Genomic DNA, 21,986 nt, shown 5'->3' on the forward strand with positions numbered 1-21,986 from the left:
CTAATCGAGATTTGGATCACTAAAAGAAACGGTTGCAAGTCAATCATCAAATGTTCCATAGAGAGGGAGGCTAGAAGCATTTTTCGCCAGAACCGATACTATTTGACATAGGTACATGTTGATTTTAGATGATTATGAACATTGTTGTTTCTTAGATACTACGTACTACGTACTTTGTACTATGCCTTGTTGCCTTGGTTCACATTGATGATGATTTACACAACATATAGATTGACAATTGAGTTCGAGTATGCCTGACCCCGGACCTGACCCTGTCGCCTACTTCGTCTCCCGTTCGGGTCTTGTCTTGTTCCTCCCTTAGGTTTGTTGTATGATATACAAAAGGTCGAGAGCGCAGCCATTTCCTTCCCTTACTACTCGATGCCTTACAGCTATCTCCTCATAGTCGCCCTAACCTCCTCTACCCTTCCTCCCTCTGCTCCTTGATCTCCCCGTCCTTCCTCTATCTTCCTCATGTACCGCTCCCAATTCTCTCCCATACTCATATCTCTCCCTCGATCCTGGAATATCCAATAACATCCCACCACCTCTGCCCCTCCCAGAGCCAGAATCATCCTCGTCCAGTGATGGCGGTGACATCATCTGATCTGCTGTAGCAGCATTCCTACCATGCCTCGACACACTTCTTGGACCTCTTGAGACGGAGGGCGAAGTTCCAGATCTCGACCTTGATTGAGAGGGTGATGGCGAAGCAGAAGTCGTAGTCGAAGTCGTCGTTGAGATCGGTTTGAACCCATGTACTTGTAATGCCATTGGTCGAAAGGTACTATGCGTTGGGGCAGATTGAGGCATACCCCTATGAGCAGATTGAGAAGTCGATCTTGATCTGGATGACGAATATCCCGGAATAGGGATCGGTAATCCCTCCATTGCAATACTACTCGATTGTCGAGCATAAGTCAAACCAGGACCAGGACTGGGGGTATCGATATTCTCTCGACCGCTATAACCAGGGACGGATAATCCACTATTACTACTATTATCTCTCCTTGTCGATCGACCACGACTGACATCCACATTCACATTCTCCAGACTCTTGACTAGGTCCGGCGCATCAAATGCGAACATCTGTCGATGTCCATTCCCACTGCTCCTACTTCTGGACGCACTGACAGATTGTGAGCGTGATTGTCTCGTTTCGACTTTCTGCGTCGTAGGCGAAAGTGGCGCAAAGACATCTCGAGGCGAATTAGGGATACCACCGGGACTATAAGCACTTCGATCGCCCGAAGAATGCTTTCGTGATCGGTACGTCGGTGATAGGATAGGGAGAGGCATCGCACCGTTGTCTGGTCCAAGATTGCTTCTTCGACGAGGTCGGGTTTCCGCCAATCCTTCGCCAAGGGGTAATCGAGCTCTCGATCGACTCCTACTCTTCGCTCTTGATTTCACCTCGGTCCAGCCCAGCACCGCATCACTTTCTCTGACACGTTGGATATTCCATCTGCTATCCTTGTTTCCATCCAGACAACCGAACAGACATTCCATCCATTCCCTGCCCAGATCTGGCGGTGCGTCCCAAGTTCCGCGCAGGATTTTCATCTGCAATCTCGGATCGAAAGCGTCGACGAAGGGGAGTCTGCCGGTCAGCAAGGCGTGAAGGATGATTCCCACCGCCCAGATGTCTTGAGCAAGGGATGGTCCAGAGGGCGGAGCACGAAGGAGTTCGGGTGGCGCGTAAGGTAAGGACGCTGAGGGGAAGGGCTGAGCAGGGAGGGAATTCGCGTCGTGTATTGCGTGTTCGTTCGGTTTGTAAGAGTGAGCATGGGAATTGGGGAAAGGTGAAGACATTCTCGGACCTCGATGTAGATGGGTCGGTAATGTCGCATGACGAGATACGCCGTTGTTGTTGTTATTCCCACTGTTCCCACTGTTTAGAGGTGGTGGGATCGTCGCATGAGCGTGTCGGTCTTCCAGTTTCCCATCCACCTTTTGGGCCATATAGAAATCGCAAACCATGACCCCTCCTATATGATCCACGAGGAAATTGTCCAACTTCAGATCTCCATGTAAGACCCCTCCGTCAAACCCTCGGAACCCTTCGTGCAGCGCTGCAACAGCTGCCACGACGCCGGGAAACCATTTCCTCGCCGTCTTATCTGATCCTCCTTCTCTTCTCAGGACATCCAATAACGATCCACCAGGCAGATAAGGGGTGATGAGGAAAGTCGCGAACGGTGTCCTGTGCATGTCCATCAATGGCAACAGACTTGGATGTCTTGGCAATCCCTTCCAAATCCTAATCTCGTCTTCGAACTTTTCCAAACTCCCAGATCTGTCGGAGAGATCATCCCGCTTGACAATCTTGCATGCGAGGACTTCGCCAGTCGTGATATGGATCGCTTTCCTGACCGTCGAGAAACCGCCTCTCCCAACGAGTTTCCCGAGCGTGTAATCCAACACTCTTGCTCCTTGAGCGTCAGGGGCGACATTCGATGGACCGCGAAGAGAGGTCGATGACGAAAAATGGGATAAGAAAGCTGAGGCGGGTGAGAAAGCACTGGATGAGACGTCGGACACGGCTGTCGGTGATGATGGAACGGAAGGGCCTGGATCCGAGAGAAAGGAAGGGGAAGGGATACCCGAGGTAGTTATGGACGACAAGGAAGGCGCGGGAGGAAGGACGACAGTACCAGGTGGCGAGGCATGATGCGAGAAAAGAGGGTGGCGAGATGCCGCAGGAGGTGTGTACGATGGTCCAGCTTGTGCCGTCGTGGGGAACACCGTTGATGATGACGAGAGGTCCGAACCGGCAGCAGCGAAACTGACGACCTCCTTCCTATGCTGTAAACCTCCAAATGGTCCGGCAGCTCGAAGACTAGTCGTTCTCCTCACATCACCGCCAGCGCTACCTTCTCCGCCATCAGGTTTCCCTAAGCCTAGACCTGCAACTGAGGAAGGGGATGAACCGTCATCAAAAGTCGAATCGTAGCTGTTGTAACGGACAGGTGCGTTCAGACGTTGTATGAACAGAGATGCTGGTGATGGACCGGGTGGAGCGGGAGAGGAACCATGCAGCATCCTAATAAGCCAGTCATATATTAGCCAGAGCTCCGTATGCTGATTGATCACCAGGTGATCCACCGTTGTCAAGGGTCAACTGACGGGAAGCAAAAACTCACGAGCTGCTAGCTTTGGCGTTACTTTCTTCTTTTTTACGTGTTTCACTTTCCAGTTTTGTGTGCAGTGCTGTAATAGCCAGAGTGAATTCGTTGTGGGCTTTGTTTGTATGTGAATGTGGATCTATTCGATGTGATAGGTATTGTTGTTGTTGATGATGGGCAGAGTGTCAATGGCGAGAATCGGTCAAACGGTTTTGTTGCTGTTTTCGGGGGTAAGTTATTGGTTTTTGCATGGACCCGGTTAATTTACTTCCGTCTTGACCGGGTAAACATCCCATCATGGTGGCCACGACAAGCAAAGAGATGAGAGCGACAATGCAATCAATGTCCAAAGCATAACATTATAGGCGGTTTTAGTCCAGCTGGGTGCATAACATATCGTATTGTATCTGTCATTAAGCTAATCGTTAATTGGGGTCGTCATATCTATATCATCGTGGCCATCCTCAGCAATGTTCAACAAGTTCGGCTACTTCTCCCCATCATCGTCCAACTTGGCCTCATCACGTATCTTATTCATGTAAGCGCCAACCTGCATGATCCTCCTTCGGTATAGCGACGCATACGCCGTGGCATTACGAGCGGGGTGCTAAGGATTGTACCTATGAATGAGCACCGTTCAAGCACTGGATTTGTCGGACACTTTGACATGCGCTCACCGTTTTAGCTAGGTCTTCCCATGTTTCCGGTTTCAGATATCCCACGTTGTGTCCTTTGTCGACCAGATATCTAGCCATCGTCCACAATTCGTCACGGGTAAAATCTAATGGGCCATCTTGCATATGCGTTTCGCTTTGCCCACGGGTCGGATCGCTCGAGGGTTGTGCCATAGGCAAAGTGTCCATGGTGACATCCGTTGACGACTGTTTGGTTTCTATTTGAGACGGTTCGCATTCCATCTTCCCACCTGAGACAGAATGAGGTGCCAGAGATGTCGCCGTCGGCGCTGTAGCTGAACTTCGATTGCTGCTCGAAGTGCCGGCCAGGCGAGGTTCTTCTCGTCCTGCGAATCGACCACGGGACTTTCTCCAATCTGAAAAGTACAAACTCCAGGTAGGGTGGGTATAGACTCCGTACTGCGCCCATCAAGAATCAGAACAGGGTTTATACCTTTGTGTTGTACTGCAACTCACCACTCCCGCCAAGTAACACCCAGTGTCTGTGTAATTGACCTTGTCCTCCACAAATCGAGGCCATTCTTTCGCGAAAATACGATCCAATTCATCTACCTCAAATCTGTTGGTTTTACTGACGGGGTTTGGTATCGACTTTGAAGGCGATGTCGGATCCAGCGACATCGGGGTCGAATCAGATAATACCGGTGTCTGTGACTTTTCTCGGCTACGCTTTGTTGTAATGGAGGAAACTCGGTAGGCTTTGGGAATACTAGCGAACCTGCCAGTATCTGTCTCCCACTCGTGATACCAGTTCGACCAAGTGCCGCTGCTGTACATTGGATACTGAAGAACGAGATGTTCAGCTGCTTCACTTTTGACAGGTCATATGCCACTTACCTCCCGGTTGAGATCTTCGCCCAAACGTCTACGTGACACTCCAGCTTCGACTAGCGTGGCGCGAGTCTGCAAAATCGCTATAGTTTGTGCTATCGAAAAACTGGACTTCTGCCCTCCCCTGGACGGCGAGGTAGGTGGTTCGTTTGGCGAGACGGCGCACTTATCCATCTTGACGTTCGATACATCGCTATTCGGTCGTATTGACGACGAGACCAGATGAGCGAATCGGCCTGTCCTCTCTTGCCAAGCATGATATAGAGCTCCCCAGCGCTTGGCTGAATAGACACCATACTTCATCGGATACATCCCGTTAGATAGCGCCCGCTTATTCTTGAAGTTAAGCAATATCCAAAACTCACCTGTTTAGCCAGGAACGAACCCCAACCCAGCTTTTCAGGCCAAAGCTTGTTCCTCCTTTTGAAAATTGCAGCCATCTCATCCGCGCTGAGATATGGCTTTCCTCTAGCACATAGAGGGCTGAAGCTTTTGTTTCCGGTCTCTCGGTCATCCTTATCGCCATTCAGATCCCCTCCGGGCACGCAAAACTCCTGTGCAGCGAGCGTATGGCCAGCTGCTAAACTCTTTGAGGCCCATTGTAGGTGTAAGCACCACACACCTTCCTTCCTAAGCGATTCCACGATTGGAGCCCATTCTGCCGACTTGAAATTGTAAATCAAGACATGTGTGGCCTCGCCATATTCGGCACATAGAGTACCACCTGCGCCCTGAGTCCAGTGTGAGCTCGTGCCTACTAGGCAGAAAATACATCCTCAATACATCCTCAACTTACTTTGATCTTACGGATCAGAGCCAATCTATCCGTATATGAAGGATCGACCCAGAACGTCAACCCCTTAAACATGGTAGCTGGATCCGGAGTCGGTTCCTTCGAGGGTGGTTCAGCAAGTTGCAGATCTGACTCTCGAGACGGGGGCGATTGTGACGTACTCGTTTCGCGATCGCCCTCGTTATGATTCGACGACCACGTCTCGTCATCCGTCGCTTCGCTATCGACGTACATGACAGACGCTGGACGACTGACTTCCGCTTCCGAGTCGTCGTCTGGTATCTCGATCACGTCTAGCTCTTTCGCCGGCACATGTACTGATTCGATGACCGTGACGAAAGCATCCGCTGCTGGTGGTGGTTCCTCGGTCTCATCCAGCTCCATAGGTTCGTCATCGGCGGTGGTGTGCTGAGGATGCTGATCTCTAGGCGGTTCTGCGTCGGGACCTTCTCGTTCTTCGTCATTTTCCGGTTGAGGATTGGAGCCGGGATCTTGTCCGCCAGCGTGGACCTCCCGTTCGCCATCTTGATCGCCGTTTTGGGCGTCGTCCGTGGATATCATCACATCCCTCGGTGGTCCTCCGACTCGACATCCGCCCCAGTGATCTCTCTCACCCAGAAACCTGCCAGCTTTGACGCATGCTTCCACCCAGGGATCCTTCAAGATCACTTTGCTCTGCCATGGCTCCTCTTCCGTTTCTTCTGGCTTCGACATCCGTTGACGCTTGCGATATCGCCTCAGATCCGAAGATGATAGCCATTCCGGATGACAGTATCTGTCGAAGACATAGTTGCTCCCTGGTGAAAGGATCAGAAGCTGGGTCGTGGGTTGTGTGTGATCTGGAGAGATTTGACCTCCTTCGCCCTATCGGAAGTGTGAGCACGGGTGGTGCGTGGGGGAATTGAGAAGCGCTCACCTGGATTTTCGCCAGCAGGCTCTGACGGTCCTTCAATGCAGGATCAACCCATATTTGTAAGCCGTCTTCCGCGTCCTGGTCGAACCATATTCCATAGCCATCGTTCTCGTACGAATCACCACCTATCGGATAATGCACTTGATAGACAGACCTGGGATTTGAAGGTCCCGCTTCCGGTTCTATAATTTCTGACATCGCAATCATGTTGATCACCGAGGGCGACCGTAAGAGTAATCCAACTAGTGGAGATGTCTCTCGATCTTCGACTTCCTGAATGGGAGACGGGTTGGGTGGTGTACCGATTACTTCGACCTCTTGATCCGATTCGGGTTCCGAAGCAGTATCGGATCTGGAAGATTCTAAACTAGGTTGATAGCTCGATTCGGAAGTTTCGTAGTCGTCTGAAAATACACTCTCTTCGTCGGATATCTCCACTGTCACAGGATGACGGCCGTTCGCTCTTTCTGCTTACAGCGATGATCAGTGATCAAGCCGAACAATTTCGTTTCCAGGCAATTTACCTAATCTTTCAGCGGCCCTTTTCTCACGACCAAGCTTTGAGTTCTCGGCGGCTTGTCTCCAGCCTCGTTCCTGCGAATATTGGGATCAGCTAATCATAAGACGGAATGTAGACCGTCTCTACTCACTTTCTTGGTCTCGTAGGTCTGGTCCAATCCTTAGGATCAGTTCTGGTCGGAACAGTATATACTCTGATGCTTTACTCACTGGATCAGTCTTGCGAATCTCATCCGCTCGTTTGATATGTTCCTCCTTATATTTCTTCCTCCGTTCTGCCTTCTCCTTCGGGGTCAATTGCCACTTTGCTTTCGTTACCGGCAGACCTTGAGCCAATTGTCTTCGTTGAAACTCCGTCAACCGGGCTCGTGCTTTCTCTCGGTTCTTTTTCTTATTCGCTCGTTGTTTCGCCCTCGACTTCTTCTGACTAGCAGTGAGTTTGGTTCTGGTCCTGGTCCTGGTCGATGTACAGCCCGATGCTGTTCTCACAGTGGGAGAAGTTGAGGCACTTGCATTCTCTTGTTTGATTTTGGGTTTCTGTTCTCGTGTTGTCGTTGTGCGAGCGGATGATGAAGTGGATTGAACTGATTTTCTATTTACACCGCTCGAGGGCTCAGTTTTGGTACGTTTCGCAGAGGGAGACATCAAAGTTCCACAGCGGTGTCTAGTCTGTCGATCATCGGGCAAACTGGATTGTATATCTAAGCTGACAAGTGGACAATACTTGACAACGGTGCATGCGAAGGCCAGATTGATAGCATCGTCTTCGAATTCCAGCTGGACGTCTCGAGCGGTGAGATGTGTGGGGCACCGATACGGCAATTTCGGCGTTTTGCTACCATACATAGTGGAAGACAGCCGCGTGGCACTGCTGATGCTGGTATGGGGCCCTTTGGAAGCGCGACTTGTCATCGTCGTCTCGTTCTCCTCGTTTACTAACTTGATTGTACTTACAGCATCTGTCTATCTCTCAACGACGTTCATATTAAGACATTCGCAATCACACAAATCGGAAGATAAGACCCCTACGAAGAGACTTAACGACACTCACATTTATATAAGAAGACATCAGCTAGAATGGCACCCAAGGAGTGAGTCCGCAATGTCTTTGATCTTTGCTCCAAGCTGACATCTGGGCTATTAGGGATTGGGAGAAGTGTAAGTCTGAGAAGCAGCGTAGGCGTCGAAGGACAGCTACTGACTCGAGTGTTCTAGACGACAAGAAGGTGACCGATGAGAAGGAGGAGAAGATTGTCGGTATGTCTGCTTTCAATCAGAAGCAAAGGAAGGAATCGCTGATTTATCATCGAATTCACTATAGCTCTTGATGAGTCCGATATTCAGATCCTCAAGACATATGTGAGCTTATTCCCCATCGCCTCCCGTTGAGGCGATACAACCCAGCTGGTCGAGATAACATCTGACTAATCTTGGTGGTCTCGCGAATCACAGGGACAAGGACCTTATTCTCTCGCTTTGAAGAAGATCGAGAATGAGCTCAAGGAGATCCAAAAGCGAGTCAACGAGAAGATGGGAGTGAGAGAATCCGACACTGGTTTGGCCAGTGCGAACTTGTGGGATGTGGCTGCGGACAGACAAAGACAAGGTCAAAGACCTTTACAAGTCGCCAGATGTCAAACGATCATCAAAGCTAGTGAGTGTGGTCGCCCTTTACGACGTGCAGAAGTGCTTTGACTAAATATGTTATTCGTCTCGTTCGATGTACAGCCGAACCACCTCCCTCAGATCGACCTCTCAACCCTCAAGATGGAGCAGGTGCCGGAAATCCCGAAGGTGACAAATACGTCATTTCCATTAAGCAGGTGGCAAAGTTTGTGGTCGGTTTGGGAGAACAGGTTGCTCCGACCGATGTCGAGGAGGGTATGCGAGTTGGGTGAGCTGCTAGTGAGAGCTATACGAATGAGTCCGTGCGAGACTGACGGGGAGCTACCCTTGTGTAACAGTGTCGACCATACTAACTACAAAATCATGATTCCCTTACCGCCAAAGATCGACCCCTCAGTTACTATGATGCAGGTGCGTCTTTCTTTATTCAGCGACCAATTGCATTCACTGATTCGTATTCATTGCAGGTCGAAGAGAGACCATCGATCACCTACGCCGATGTTGGAGGATGTAAGGAGCAGATCGAGAAACTGCGAGAGGTAGTGGAGTTGCCCTTGTTAGAGGTACGTGACGCTTGCTTCATTAAGTGAACCATTGCTCACGTAGTGCAAATCACTTAGCCCGAGCGGTTTGCCAACCTTGGTATTGAGCCTCCAAAGGGTGTGCTTCTTTATGGTCCTCCTGGTACAGGTAAAACCCTTTGTGCTCGAGCTGTCGCCAACCGAACAGACAGTACTTTCATCAGAGGTGAGTATGAAGCTTTCTTCAAACGCTCTTCACTAGGCGGGTAGCACAAAAGCTGATCTGAGCGCGCAGTCATCGGTTCCGAGCTTGTACAGAAATACATCGGTGAAGGTGCCCGAATGGTTCGAGAATTGTTCGAGATGGCTCGATCGAAGAAGGCCTGTATCATCTTCTTCGACGAAGTGGATGCTATCGGAGGAGCCAGATTCGATGATGGTGCAGGAGGTGATAACGAGGTGCAGAGAACCATGTTGGAGTTGATCAACCAGCTGGATGGGTTCGACTCGAGAGGAAATATCAAGGTCATCATGGCTACCAACAGGTGAGTTTGGGTTGAATCCATCAATCACCAGAATTGTGGACAGTTTGATAGATTGGGGATGAGGATGGTAGCTAATGAATCGATCTTACAGACCCGACACTCTTGACCCTGCATTGTTGAGACCGGGACGACTTGACCGAAAAGTCGAGTTCAGCTTGCCCGACAACGAGGGCAGAACACACATTCTCAAGATTCATGGAAAGAGGTCAGTACTGCAGTCAGCTTATCCGGGTTCTCGCGTGTAGACTATGGGCGAAGCTGATGGTAGACGCTTGCTCGCAGTATGAGTGTCGAGCGAGATATCCGATACGACCTTATTGCTCGACTGTGTCCCAACGCGACTGGTGCAGAGCTCAAATCGGTCGCTACGGAGGTGAGTGCACTGTCCTTCCGTGCAGATCATCAAACCTCTCCATCTTATTGTGATAGTAGACTGATCTGATCTGGTGTGAATTGTGTAGGCTGGAATGTTCGCCATCCGAGCTAGGAGAAAAGTAGCTACTGAGAGAGATTTCTTGGATGCGGTGGAGAAGGTCATTAGACAGGGTACAAAGTTCTCAAGTACAGCTTTGTATGCGCAGTACAACTAAGCGCGGAGCACGCGAGCTTGGGCAGTGTACGTGCGGGGGAAGGATGACCGTGGCCTGTGGGCGAGAGGAGAAGAGTGTAAGATTGATAGATATATTCGAAGCCGATCATGCATTGATGATACCGTAGAAGTGGTGGTCTCGCGGAACAAGTCGATCTGCCGTTACCGTTCCATTGTTTGGTGTCGAAGATGACTCAAACGAGGTGTGCGATCTGTCCGGAAAGACTAACGGACACAGCGTTATTGGATGAGACTCAATACATGATTATTATTGTAATAGGTTGTTATATTTCTTCTGCGTCTTCTCTCCCCCATTCTGCACCCCTGTGACCTGCACAAATGCCAATATCTCCAAGAAGGGCACTTGTCCTCACCCCCTTGGGCATGCCCAACCCGCTGCCACCCAACCATTGTCTCCTAGCACGCACCCACGCCCCCCAAATTCGTCCAATCACAAATCTGCACGAACCCTTGTTGGCCCTCCTGCGACGTAGAACACGTCTCACGCCACACGCGCTCATCATCTCTCTTGATGCCCATGCCCTGTTGGAGCGTGGGTATGACCGTTCGTCTCGCCAAGTGACAACATCCCAAATCTCTCTTGATCGAAACCAAGTACTGCAGTCCTCCTATCCCTCTCCCTCTCTCTTGGCAAATCTGACCTATTATCCCAGTCGATCGGTGTTCTTCTTCCGTCCGCATCTTCTTCGTCATCATCGATGACCTCTTCTCTTGAGGGTAATTTATCTTCTACCCTTGGTGGAGGACTTGGTCTTCGTCGCGGTGTAGCATCTCCATCAAGAGACGATCGTCCCTCTACTGTGGTCGTAGTCGAATCGAGATTAAGGTGGTTAAGATGACCAGCATGTAGACCTTGGCCTGGTCCATGGGCGTGGGCGTGGGCGTGGGAAGTTTGTGATGGAAGTTGATGGTGCGATTTGGTAGGTGACCATGGTGAATAATCTTGTACATGATGCGGTTGATTATCGGCGTTTGGAGAATCGTCTCCATCGGTATCAGAGACCGCGCTGGACAGAGTCGATATTGACGTGGTTGGAGAATTGAGGCTTCCATCTGGGGACAAACGAGGAGGTGGTGAACCAGGTATCGGTGCCAAGACCGCTTCGTGTCCACCATCCTCTTCTTCGACTGTACCCAGACCTAGACCCTTCGCAGGCGACCCCGTCGTCACATTGATTGGCTGGGGCATATTTGGTGGCGCAGAACTTCGTCGACCTAGCCCACCTTGCTCAGAGGTCGACCCAACATCCGATACAGACGCGGAGGTGCTAGATGTGTTGGAAGTAGTGGATGAGGATCTAGCTCGTTTGACAGTTCGCCAAAGGGCTTTGGCACCTGATTTCGCGAGTTGACCAACGTCTACCGGATCGTTGCTTCGGAGCGAAAAATGACAGGGTCAGCGGTTATTACTAGACGGGGGATTTGACACAGATTTGTCCAGAGACTCTGTGAGGCCCAAGAATGCGTTCCGCCTGCCCGCTGGCAGGGCGGTCCAACGAGAATGAACAGCCTCAAATACTCCCTACCAACACCCCTTCCTCAACCTCATCCCGCCGGCGATATCCGAATGACCTTCACTCTCCGCAGCTCCAACTCTCTTCCACCGCCAGACAGCACAGACCATCACACCAATCCAAAGTCATATTGGACTTTGCCCTCGCCGAGCCGGACGCCTTGCTTTGCTCCATAGACCGTACAGTACAGAAAGCGATTGAAATGAAAGTTAGGTTCGTCTCTCACTCACCCATTTTTATTCTCATACATCTTCTTATAACTCTCCCACTCTTCATCGTTCATCACAACTTTTTGTGTACCTCCCGAACTACCGCCAGACCCCTGATTGCCTATCAGATGTTTCCTGCTTGCAACACCTAATGTGATAGAATTACGTCTTCGGAAATCTGGTGGGACGGATGGAAGTGGTGCGAAATGGATTTTGGTAGACGAAGAAGAAGCGGATGATCCTCTTCTGATTGGGATAGGAGGATGAGAAGGTGGGACGAATTGCGTCGAGAATGGTTGTTGTGGTTGCGTCGACGAAGTCGTTGATGATTCGGATAATGGGGGTGTAGTAGAGGTGGTCGATGAGATGGAAGGGGAACGAGGTGGTGGTGAAAGTGAAGCTTGGACTCCATCGTTGTTACCCGACGTTCCGGCTCCGGCTGGCGGGAGAGGTGTGGACGTTCTTCTAGGCGAGAGTACTGGTCGACCTGTTCCGTTGAGCAGGATGGAAGCGGATGGTTTGTCCTTTGATAAAGAAGGATTGGGAGGGATCAATAATGATGTCGAAGATGCGGAAGAGACAGACGACATCTTGGCAAGCGAGACGAGAGAGAGACGAGCGGTGGGGCCAGCGCCAGGTCGGCTGCTCGGTGATGAAAGTTGTGTGTGTGAGAGCAAGCGAGAGCGAGGTCGACTGCGGAACTAGTGTTGATGCGATGTAAATCTGACTTGACTTTTGGTGTGAAGAGCAACAGCAAGTTCGGGATGCCAGCTCCAAATGTGAGTTTCTTCACTATGCCCCTTCGTAATAGTTACCGGTTATGCTTGTTTCGGGTATGGGGTATGGGAGGATGGTGAGAGGGGAACAATGTGGGAGATGGGACAGACAGACCACACCACATGGGAAATCAACCGAAGAAAGCGGGCAACCAGGCACAGAGAAACAACCCTGAACAGTGAGCATGATGATGTAACAGTAACCAATCTCACAGTCACGTGGTGGCATTGCTTAATCTTACCACCAAGAACGCATTCATACAATAACAAAACTACTACTACTCTCAACATGCGAACGATCAGAGAAGGGATGCACAGACAAGTGCCAGCGACGAGGAGGAGGACAGAATATAGTAATCTATGCACATTAGTGAATCAAGTCGAGGATACGTAAAAGTCGTGAAAATCGGGGCAAGGCGTAAAGAAAGCATGTCGAGTTCATTAGATTTGCTGAACTGTAATTGCGTCAAGAATTAGCTTCTCACTGGACGCAGGTGAAGCTCGGCAACTCACTTTGAGCGATGAGGAACTGCTTCTCATCCTGTACACGTATGTAAGGTTAGCTGACGTATCAATCTTGCGCAAACTTCCGCTTACATTGAACTGTTCGTCTGCAATAAGGTCACATCATTAGCAAATGAACATATTGTTGAGAGGGGCACTACTTACCATCTTTATCATTGTGGAACTCCTTCAGGAACACGAGCAGCTTCTCCTTGTTCCTTCTAAGTATGCTGGAGATTTGTGCCGGCTTGTTGGGGTTGGCGACGAAGACCTGTGACGGACGATGGAGTCAATGTCAGTCCTGTCACTCATAAGTATTCCGATTCTATCTCGATGTGACTGCCGTCTTCCGATTCCCCTCAGAGTATCTTCGAAGGTAGGTCCCTCTTTACTGACTTCCACCCCGCTTCATGCTCTACGGCTATCGCCAAGATCATTACCCGTTAACTCGCTTCACTCACCTTGAACACATGGAACGCCTCAAACTGGATATTCCTACTCTTATCCCTCAAGAAGTTCATCATCATCTTCAGGTTCGCCTCTGACGAGATATATCGGGTCATGATCGAGTAGTTCGCCCGGTCCAGCAATATCTCGCCGAGCAGCTTGAGGGATTGTCGTTTAGTCACGTAATTCGCGGAGAGGATTAGGGTGGTGTACATGTTGAAGAACTATGCGGGGTTGGTGTCAGCAAGAGACAAACGGGCAGGATAGGAGAAGAGGCACAAGGAACATGCAGGAGAGTCAATTCACGATGGATAACAACCAAACAGAACAATGACTCACTCTGTCATAGTTGGCGTCGAGATATTGTGCCACCATAGGCTTATGTTTTGTTAAGGTTTCCTACACGACCGCAAGCAGATTAGTTCATACTCGTAAAAAGACAGCGACATATCACAGCCATTACGCACCTTCATACACCCGAATGCATCGCAGGAGATTCCAAAAGTCGTGTTCTCAATATAATCCGGGAATGTGTAGAATCTGATACAGCGTGTCACTGTAAGCTTGGACTTGTGATACCTCGTGCAGCTTGCACCCGGGGAGGCAGGAGAGGACAACTTACTGTTCTGAGTATAACAGTATCCTCGCAAGCGGCTCATACCTCAACATCTCCTTCAGTATCATTCCCGTATTCAGTGCGATATCGGGATTCGAATATCTGCGAATTTAAGTCAGTCCGAAACGCCACGGCAGGGGACAACATGAAACGTAAGGGTATAACGAGGTGGTCTGTGCGTGAAGAAGCACAACGTACCCTTTCAGAGTGTTGAAGATGATGTCGGGGCGAGTGGCGATGGTGTCGACTGTCGGTGATCTTGTACCGAGCTGACGACGGAGGAGAGTATTGTAGATATGACAGACATCTTTTCGAGCCTAAGTCGAAGAAGAGAAGTTATCAGCACTGCCCGCGACACCATGGTAGTTCTAACTGTGAAATACGCCTGGCGCGTTGTGACGAGCAACCACAAGTGCATGCTATTCTACCAAGCTGAGGGTTGTAAGAGCGGTAGTACCGAACTCACCTCGAAATCGAATTTGCCAAGATGAATGACCATCAAACTCAACAGGTCCTGAGCATAAACTTCATTCGCAATCTGAGCCACTACATCCGGCGAAGGTTCCACGTCTCCTTCTCCCGAGAGGGACGATTTGACCGAAGATAGAAGACGGGATATATCTTCGTTTATCTATGACGAGCTATCAGTATTTCGGATCATATGTAGGAACTTGACACTATGAGGAAACAGGCCCGACCGGTCGGTTGTGATCTAGCCGACCGTACGTCCTTGTCATGCTCAAGACACAAGCGCGTTAGACTCACCCTCTTCCTCCCTTCCCCTGCTGTTGACTGATCTAATCTGACGATGTTCTCTCTCAGACTCTTCACCGTCTCTCCAGGCGTTCTGGTCTTTTGTCTGTTGAAGAAGTTCATCTCGCGAGTGGCGGGTTACGATTGAACGTTGATTTGTGGTCGAAATATGTATGACCTGTGCTTAACAACGTCGGTTTCGAGCCGTAGGTTATTTGCTCTCTGACAAGCGCTGCGTAAGCGATGGTAAGGTGCGATGGGGGGAGGGGAGGCGGTCAAGGTTGCTCTGATGCTATGTTATCGTTCTTATTATTATTGATATTGTTATTGTTGTGGTTGAAAGGACGAAGTTGATTTTGTGTCTTTCCACCAACTAGAAACCAACGCGCCTCGTCCACTCCATTGAGGTGGACTTACGTAAACGTTGATTTGCCACCTCGATAGCGTCACACGGTCATTTCATTACTCACAACATGATCTATCCATCCACTTAGATATTCATCCCTCCGTATATACACTTATCAAACAGTATCTTAGACATAGGTCAGAATATAGGAGATACTGCAAAATGGATAACTCACCGACGTGAGTTAGCTCCCATCGCCTCCAGTGCTCAGAAAGTTGTAGCTCGCCATGACTGACATCTCCTCCTTCCCCTCCGTATACAGCGCCCTGTTCGAGAACTACGATGAAGACTTCAAGCAACTACTCGCAAGTCTGAAAAGCAAGCTGGAAGGCGATGTCAAGTCTCTCAAAGGGGGTGAGTCAGCTTAATGGGAACTGTTATTTGGCCCAGTTCAACAGCTGACAGTAGGAATATGTCGGGCAGAACAACGTAAAGCTGCTCTGAAGCGAGTATCTGAGGAGTTAGACGAGGCAGAGGAGATTGTCAGTACAGCTTCGAAATCCATGAAGACCACGAAACATGGGCAACAGCTGATCCTGGGGCAATGGGTACACGATCACAGGTCGCACAGATGGAGGTGGAACTACCGTCTATGCCGGTGTCGATCAGACAGACCTACCAAGGGAGATTGGCGAGTTCCAAGTCGGGTTTGGAGAAGGTGAAGAAGACAATTGTGGGTGGCTTTCCATTTCGGCATGTCACTTGTCCTGGACGTTATCCCCCACCATGCCACATCTCATCCGTCTGCCCAAGTGAATCTTGGCGTCCAGTCCCATCACCAGTCCTAGCGCACCTGAAGCTGAACCATACTAACGCCATCTTGCCCCTGGTGCGCAGCGAGATATCCGCCAGGATTCACAACGTTCCGACCTCCTCTCCGGTCCAGGCGGTTTCCCCAACCCCGACGACCCATACACCGACGAAGACCCCTCAGCATACTCTACCCGAACAAGACTATTACAAGGTACTGAGACGCTTAATGACGGGACAAGGAGGTTGGAGAATGCGCATAGGATCGCGTTGGAAACGGAAGATGTGGGAGGTGAGATCTTGAGGAACTTGAGAGGACAGAGGGAGCAGATTGAACATACGAGAGATACGGTGGGTGCGACTTCCTTTCCACTCCTGGATGAAGTATATCATTGCACAGAGTAGGAAGAGACAGATTTCTCGTTCTGCTACGGCTGTGGAAACGTACGCGCGAGTGTTTATAACATAGCTGACGCAATCTACATTGATACAGCTCGTCCAAGCCGACTCATCTATCGACAGAGCAGCCGGAACACTGAAAAAGATGATCTTCAAGTAAGCGTACTCAACCATGCGACCGTAAGCTCACAAACGCTGATCTCGTTTCCCATTCTAAGGATGTATCAACAAAAGTTCCTTTCGGCTGCTATCATCGCCGTCTTGGTGATACTCATCATCATAGTCCTTTGGTCAAAGTTTAGGTAAATCCGGTAAGGATGTACGGACGGACAATGGAGCTGGAATAAGGGTCTCCACCGAGGTTGTATGACTATACAAAGTCGTAAAAGTTAGTCGACTACTGTAGTTGAGTGTAATATGTGATTGGATCGGAGTAAAGGATGTGTGAGTGTCGGAGATCTATTCAAAGGACGTTGAACCATGACGTTTATCCCAAGTGACACAATACACCCTTTCTGTCGAAGGCCGGTCGACAAGGAGGTTGACAAGAAAGGAAGTGATATATGAAATGAAACGAACAACTCGTCCTTAGTCCTCGATCTATCCTTTGTCTATCGTCCATTCCCTGATGAGGGGTTGGCCCGACGTGTTTCAGATCATGTAACAGGTATAAAAAGCTCTTGATACTCAAGATATGTAACACTTTCCCCACTAACGATACAGGAACTCACCTGACGACCTTTCGTACCACATACTACAAGAAAATCATTGATCTGACGAGATACATCACGATGTCTTCTGCACCCTTACCAAAGATGGACGATGTGTTCAAGTCTCATCCTCGTCCGGAAGTCATCAAAGTGAGTCGAGTCGGCGTGGTGATTTTACGATCGTCTTCTTGCTCAATGGATGTGTGCATGTTCACGACATTTTCCTTCACCCTTGCCTGTACAATAATCTAGTAATTGGGGAACTACAATCTGACATTCCATGATGCGTAGGACCTCCTCGTTTCTCGTCGATTGCAAACCATCGACCTCCTCCAAAACGTCTTCCCAAGCAAGATCCTCTATCTCCGTGATTTGCTTGCGGGGGAGAAAGACCCTTCTTCTCCATTTTGGGGAGGACTTATTGATTCTGACGATTACAACAAGATGGAATTACATCAGCCCGATCGATATATCAAGGATCGCGAGGCTACAAAGAAGATTGAGGTTGGGTCTGACAGCGACACCGAGGTTGTTGACTCTGTCGAGAGGGAGATCATCCTTCCAAAGGACATTTACACCGAGGGTGTCCCGATTTCTACCTCAAAGGACGAGACAAACAGGGGGAAAGAGGGAGAGGCGATCGAGTACCGTATTGGGGCACACTTCTTCGAAGTTTTTGATACCAACAAGTCCCATATGAAAGCTATGGAAATCGTCGAACAGTGAGTAGCTTACGAGGGTTCGGGGGACAGACAGAGATAGACAACTAACTTTGAGTTATTTGTACGTTCTTTGCCCCTCGCCTAGAGAACTGATAGAGCTGTTCTTGAATTTGTCAGATCTGAGGGTATGGATCAAGCTCGAGGTTCCTGTGATCGAAGATGGTAATTCGTTTGGTAAGTCAGATCCATCCTTGAAATAGTCCATATAATTACAATACTGCATCACGAATCAAAAACCACATACCTGCGAAGGATTCTGTTAGTTCGGGTTGAGTGAATGACCATGCTGATGTGATTTTGTGTATTGTATGCTCTGCAATCTCACTCGTAACGCATTATAGGTGCCGAAGTCCAAGAACACCTTTTGAAATCAATCGATCAATCTAGATCTCGAATCAACATGCTACACAGTAATCTGTTGTCTCATCATCGAGACAGAGCGCGGTTTGCAGAACTGTGGGCATCCCATCCCAATTTTATGGATTATCCAGTGAGTAAAGCAGCCCAGCTGCTTCGAGGCGTGGTAACTGCACGAGTGAATTCGAAGCTTACGAATTATTATCTAGGCAATGATCGCGATGGTGAGTGGTTGAGCATTTACGTTTTGTACCATACCTCTCCTTTGGAACACTGTGCTAAGACTAACTGACCAAAATACAGGGCGACAGACACGATAAATTCGTCTTACACACCGATCTTCGAGTCATCATTGAGATCTATGGAGGACTGTTGACTGAATTCGAAAGGAATTGGACCAAGGTGATCAACCCCAAGGGTAATCACTCTTCAGGTGGGATGTACTAGGACGACCATCTTGGCGGTCGGCTGGGGGCAATACAGTATACCAATACTGGTACTACTCAGTAACCAATCGGACCTAGTAGATTCAATTATGAATGCGAGATTGAGTATGTAAATAGATGTGTAGACCTCTCACGATGTTGTTATGCACTTGTGCAGTAAATCTCAGTTCTTCAGCCCCACTCAACACGAAACATTGCCATTGCCACTGCCACTCCCAACCAATTCTCAACTTCGAGCGAGTGGAGGTAGTCCTCGACCTCGAATCAAAAACAATCATCTCTTTCCTTCAACTATCTTTATGGAGCTCTCTCTACATAATAGTCCACCATCACATTGGGCGTGACTATGACCGCACCCTCTCCACCTCCTGCGGGAGGTTTCCAGACTCCCGCTTTTCACCCTGTCTCTTATCCCTCCTCTTCAACATCACCTCTCTCGACCTCTGACGAAATTTGGACACCTGTATTACACTCGCCCTGTCATTTCCCACTTTCGGTATTCTTATCAACGTTGAAATCGCTCTCTTTGCATCCTGAGAGGAACTCGTCATTCATCTTACGAGCAGATCCCCTTCCTCTGTCCAAAGTACCCGGGTCGAACGATGGAGCAGGTAGCTCCTCTGTTGAGTCGGGAAGACCATTAGAATTGGACCTCGTTGAACAAGTTCGAGTACGATTGATGCCTCGACAACCTAAACGAGATGGGAAACTCAACCAGTCGGTCCTCTTCTACCGATCATCAGAGGACGATCATCCTCATTCCTATTCCAAAATTGATAGCAAAGGGAAGGAGAAGGAAGTAGAAGAAAGAGAAGTGGATCCGGAACGGAAGCAGAGGGAAGAAGGGTTGGTGATTATGATCCCGGAAGTGAAGGACAAGCAGGAGATACCGTACTATCATCCAACAGTGAGGAAGATTGCATTCTTGTGGGAGACGTTGGACGAAACGAATGGAGGAGACTCGACTACGGCTGCCCCTTCTCAAGAGCCAGAAGGGGAGAACGATGATGAGTCCTCGGGAAGTAAACCTGAAGTGAGAGGCAGAATATCGATACATTACCTTCCCTTCCCAGAATCCCCCACCTCTTCGACCAATCCCCCTCCTGACCTCTCCAACTTGACTCTGAACTCGACACCGAACGGTCTAGCCCCTCGTGCTTTGAAACCAAGACGACGATCACCTTTAGCCGGACCATCAATAGAGAAGGACGAATCGAGCGAACCTACCAGACCGCCTGCTGTCATCCTCTCAGATACCACTGAGACGGAAGAAATACAGGGGTCGAGTGAAAACAATGCCCAAGAAGCTGCGAAGCGAAAGCAAGCCGAGCAAAATCGATTAGATAGGACCTGTTTGGCGCTGTTGGAGAGGTTGTACAAGCATGGTTATGGGCAGTTGGTCGGGTACCAAAAGCGAAGAGTGCATGATGTGAGTGGCCCAATTTTCCCTCCGCCTTATCGAGATGGGACAATGTTTGTCTACCCCTATTCCTACGCTGGACGAATTTCCTTCATCACGGAAACTCGTCCGGTATGATTGCGACATCTTTCAAGGAAGATTTGCTGACAGCTACGATTTCACACAATCACAGGTCATCGTACCCCGAGACAACTTCCAAGACCTCTACCTTGTACTCAAAGACCGTCATAGACATCTTGATTCTCGCGCTCCGCGTCCAAACGCAACCAGCGTCAAACTCGAAGATGTCAAACGACACGTCTGGAAGGTGAGTTTCTTCTTTTCTCTCATGGCTCCGGTGGAGGTGGTGCAAGGGCCGACCGAATATATGTGATTCGTTTGGGTTAGGGCTCACCCTCTTCGTTACTCTCCTCTTCACATTTCACATATACTTCATCGCCCGACGATACTCATTTACCTACCGATATCGACCTTTCCGAATGGGGCGAACAGGACGTGGCCATTGCGGCATTTTTGATGTTGTTGTGGAAGGACATGTATCCTGCCAGGTCGGGTGAGCAGATGAAAGGAGGGGGTCTGGAAGAAGAGAGGGAGTGGGATAGCTGGGGAAGACCAGAAGGAGGGTTCGTCGATCTTGGTTGCGTGAGTCAGCTGTTCCCGTTTTCATCGCTTCAAGGCTGGAACTGAGCGCTGACCACATATGCATCTTAGGGCAACGGACTCTTGGTACATATTCTCGTATCAGAAGTAAGTCGTTGATGGCTCTTCCTTCGGATACAGGTGGTTGCAGGTAGCTGACATGTCTGGGACATAGGGCTATCACGGCAAAGGCTATGAACTACGGTCTAGACGGACGTGGCCTCTCTATCCACTCAAGACGCAAGAATCGCTAATAGAGCTGCCTATCGATCTTCCCTCCTGGTTCCCTGAGACTATCGAAGAGTGGGATTCAGGTATCTGGGAAAACAAGGAGCACTGTGCTGTGAAAGAGGATACTTTCCTGATCGGAAATCACGCTGACGAGCTCACGGTGAGCTTTCTTGCTTGTCACGAGATCGCGGCAGACCAAGCTGACAATATCGATCTATCAACAGCCCTGGCTTCCACTACTATCTCTCATCCCATCCACACCGGTTCCTTATTTAAACCTACCATGCTGTCTTCACACCTTGGACTCCACCTTCGATACACTACAATATGCCGCTCCGGCACATCCACATACCCCGACGCCTGACCAAGGCGGCTTTGAATCGGGCTTAGAGCCCGGTGTTAGCAGGTACAAGTCATATCTGGTCTGGCTGGGATGGTGCGGACTGAAATCCGGTTGGTTATGGGAGAAAGAAGGGTTGAGAATACCTTCGACCAAGGGGTGGGGTATATTAGGTGAGCGGAGAGAGACGCAGCTTTGGACACTTGAGGATGTATGCTGATGTGTGTGTGTCGGTGGTGGTAGCTCGGAAAAGATGGACGACAAAAGAAGAAGATAGAGAATGTAGACTGTGGGCATTGAACGAGGTTCAAGGAGTAAGACGTAGGGGGGCTTTCAAAGTCCGAGAGAAGGAGGGCAAGGAGCATTAGAATAATATCAGACCAAGAGTACTCAAGGCTGGGCAAGGTCACGGCATGTCGATTGCCACAGGAAACACTTCAACAGGCGGAAATGTATTTGTACTCATCATCTGCACATGCAATACGACCTCGCATGCAGATCGTGATGCGCCGTTGTTTTGCCAAAGAAGAGGAAGAGAGAGAGAGAGGAACGAAGTTACTTGTTGATTC

At 49.5% G+C, this 21,986-nt stretch overlaps 8 protein-coding genes across 8 annotated transcripts; 4 read left to right on the forward strand and 4 right to left on the reverse strand.

Annotated features, from left to right (window-relative positions):
* Positions 1–411: 411 nt before the first annotated feature.
* On the reverse strand, positions 412–3,042 carry CI109_104802 (uncharacterized protein; the record flags this gene model as incomplete). The annotated part of the gene is made up of 1 exon (XM_032008005.1): positions 412–3,042. The coding sequence occupies one exon, from the start codon at positions 3,040–3,042 to the stop codon at positions 412–414; it is 2,631 nt and encodes an 876-aa protein (XP_031857726.1).
* Positions 3,043–3,612: 570 nt separating this feature from the next.
* CI109_104803 (uncharacterized protein) lies at positions 3,613–7,521 on the reverse strand (the record flags this gene model as incomplete). The annotated part of the gene is made up of 10 exons (XM_032008006.1): positions 3,613–3,732; positions 3,803–4,219; positions 4,277–4,603; positions 4,658–4,948; positions 5,017–5,382; positions 5,448–6,308; positions 6,361–6,824; positions 6,882–6,951; positions 7,008–7,025; positions 7,087–7,521. The coding sequence occupies 10 exons, from the start codon at positions 7,519–7,521 to the stop codon at positions 3,613–3,615; spliced, it is 3,369 nt and encodes a 1,122-aa protein (XP_031857727.1).
* A 432-nt stretch (positions 7,522–7,953) lies between these two features.
* On the forward strand, positions 7,954–10,158 carry CI109_104804 (26S protease regulatory subunit 7; the record flags this gene model as incomplete). Its single annotated transcript, XM_032008007.1, has 13 exons — positions 7,954–7,967; positions 8,021–8,034; positions 8,092–8,133; positions 8,198–8,235; positions 8,329–8,530; positions 8,605–8,770; positions 8,841–8,913; positions 8,970–9,065; positions 9,123–9,249; positions 9,319–9,568; positions 9,660–9,773; positions 9,851–9,941; positions 10,030–10,158. The coding sequence occupies 13 exons, from the start codon at positions 7,954–7,956 to the stop codon at positions 10,156–10,158; spliced, it is 1,356 nt and encodes a 451-aa protein (XP_031857728.1).
* Positions 10,159–10,677: 519 nt separating this feature from the next.
* Positions 10,678–12,491, reverse strand: CI109_104805 (uncharacterized protein; the record flags this gene model as incomplete). Its single annotated transcript, XM_032008008.1, has 2 exons — positions 10,678–11,551; positions 11,923–12,491. The coding sequence occupies 2 exons, from the start codon at positions 12,489–12,491 to the stop codon at positions 10,678–10,680; spliced, it is 1,443 nt and encodes a 480-aa protein (XP_031857729.1).
* A 627-nt stretch (positions 12,492–13,118) lies between these two features.
* CI109_104806 (uncharacterized protein) lies at positions 13,119–15,120 on the reverse strand (the record flags this gene model as incomplete). The annotated part of the gene is made up of 11 exons (XM_032008009.1): positions 13,119–13,132; positions 13,191–13,218; positions 13,275–13,288; positions 13,347–13,452; positions 13,643–13,852; positions 13,968–14,027; positions 14,096–14,168; positions 14,251–14,346; positions 14,443–14,561; positions 14,711–14,875; positions 15,010–15,120. The coding sequence occupies 11 exons, from the start codon at positions 15,118–15,120 to the stop codon at positions 13,119–13,121; spliced, it is 996 nt and encodes a 331-aa protein (XP_031857730.1).
* A 445-nt stretch (positions 15,121–15,565) lies between these two features.
* CI109_104807 (uncharacterized protein) lies at positions 15,566–16,858 on the forward strand (the record flags this gene model as incomplete). The annotated part of the gene is made up of 7 exons (XM_032008010.1): positions 15,566–15,582; positions 15,666–15,757; positions 15,827–15,885; positions 15,966–16,076; positions 16,241–16,504; positions 16,647–16,708; positions 16,771–16,858. The coding sequence occupies 7 exons, from the start codon at positions 15,566–15,568 to the stop codon at positions 16,856–16,858; spliced, it is 693 nt and encodes a 230-aa protein (XP_031857731.1).
* A 485-nt stretch (positions 16,859–17,343) lies between these two features.
* On the forward strand, positions 17,344–18,788 carry CI109_104808 (uncharacterized protein; the record flags this gene model as incomplete). The annotated part of the gene is made up of 6 exons (XM_032008011.1): positions 17,344–17,412; positions 17,554–17,984; positions 18,070–18,158; positions 18,326–18,474; positions 18,551–18,565; positions 18,645–18,788. The coding sequence occupies 6 exons, from the start codon at positions 17,344–17,346 to the stop codon at positions 18,786–18,788; spliced, it is 897 nt and encodes a 298-aa protein (XP_031857732.1).
* A 345-nt stretch (positions 18,789–19,133) lies between these two features.
* On the forward strand, positions 19,134–21,785 carry CI109_104809 (uncharacterized protein; the record flags this gene model as incomplete). Its single annotated transcript, XM_032008012.1, has 7 exons — positions 19,134–20,216; positions 20,380–20,514; positions 20,595–20,849; positions 20,919–20,954; positions 21,022–21,237; positions 21,302–21,590; positions 21,661–21,785. The coding sequence occupies 7 exons, from the start codon at positions 19,134–19,136 to the stop codon at positions 21,783–21,785; spliced, it is 2,139 nt and encodes a 712-aa protein (XP_031857733.1).
* Positions 21,786–21,986: the final 201 nt, after the last annotated feature.

This window comes from Kwoniella shandongensis, chromosome 8 (genome assembly GCF_008629635.2).
Source record: "Kwoniella shandongensis chromosome 8, complete sequence".
NCBI lineage: Eukaryota > Fungi > Basidiomycota > Tremellomycetes > Tremellales > Cryptococcaceae > Kwoniella > Kwoniella shandongensis.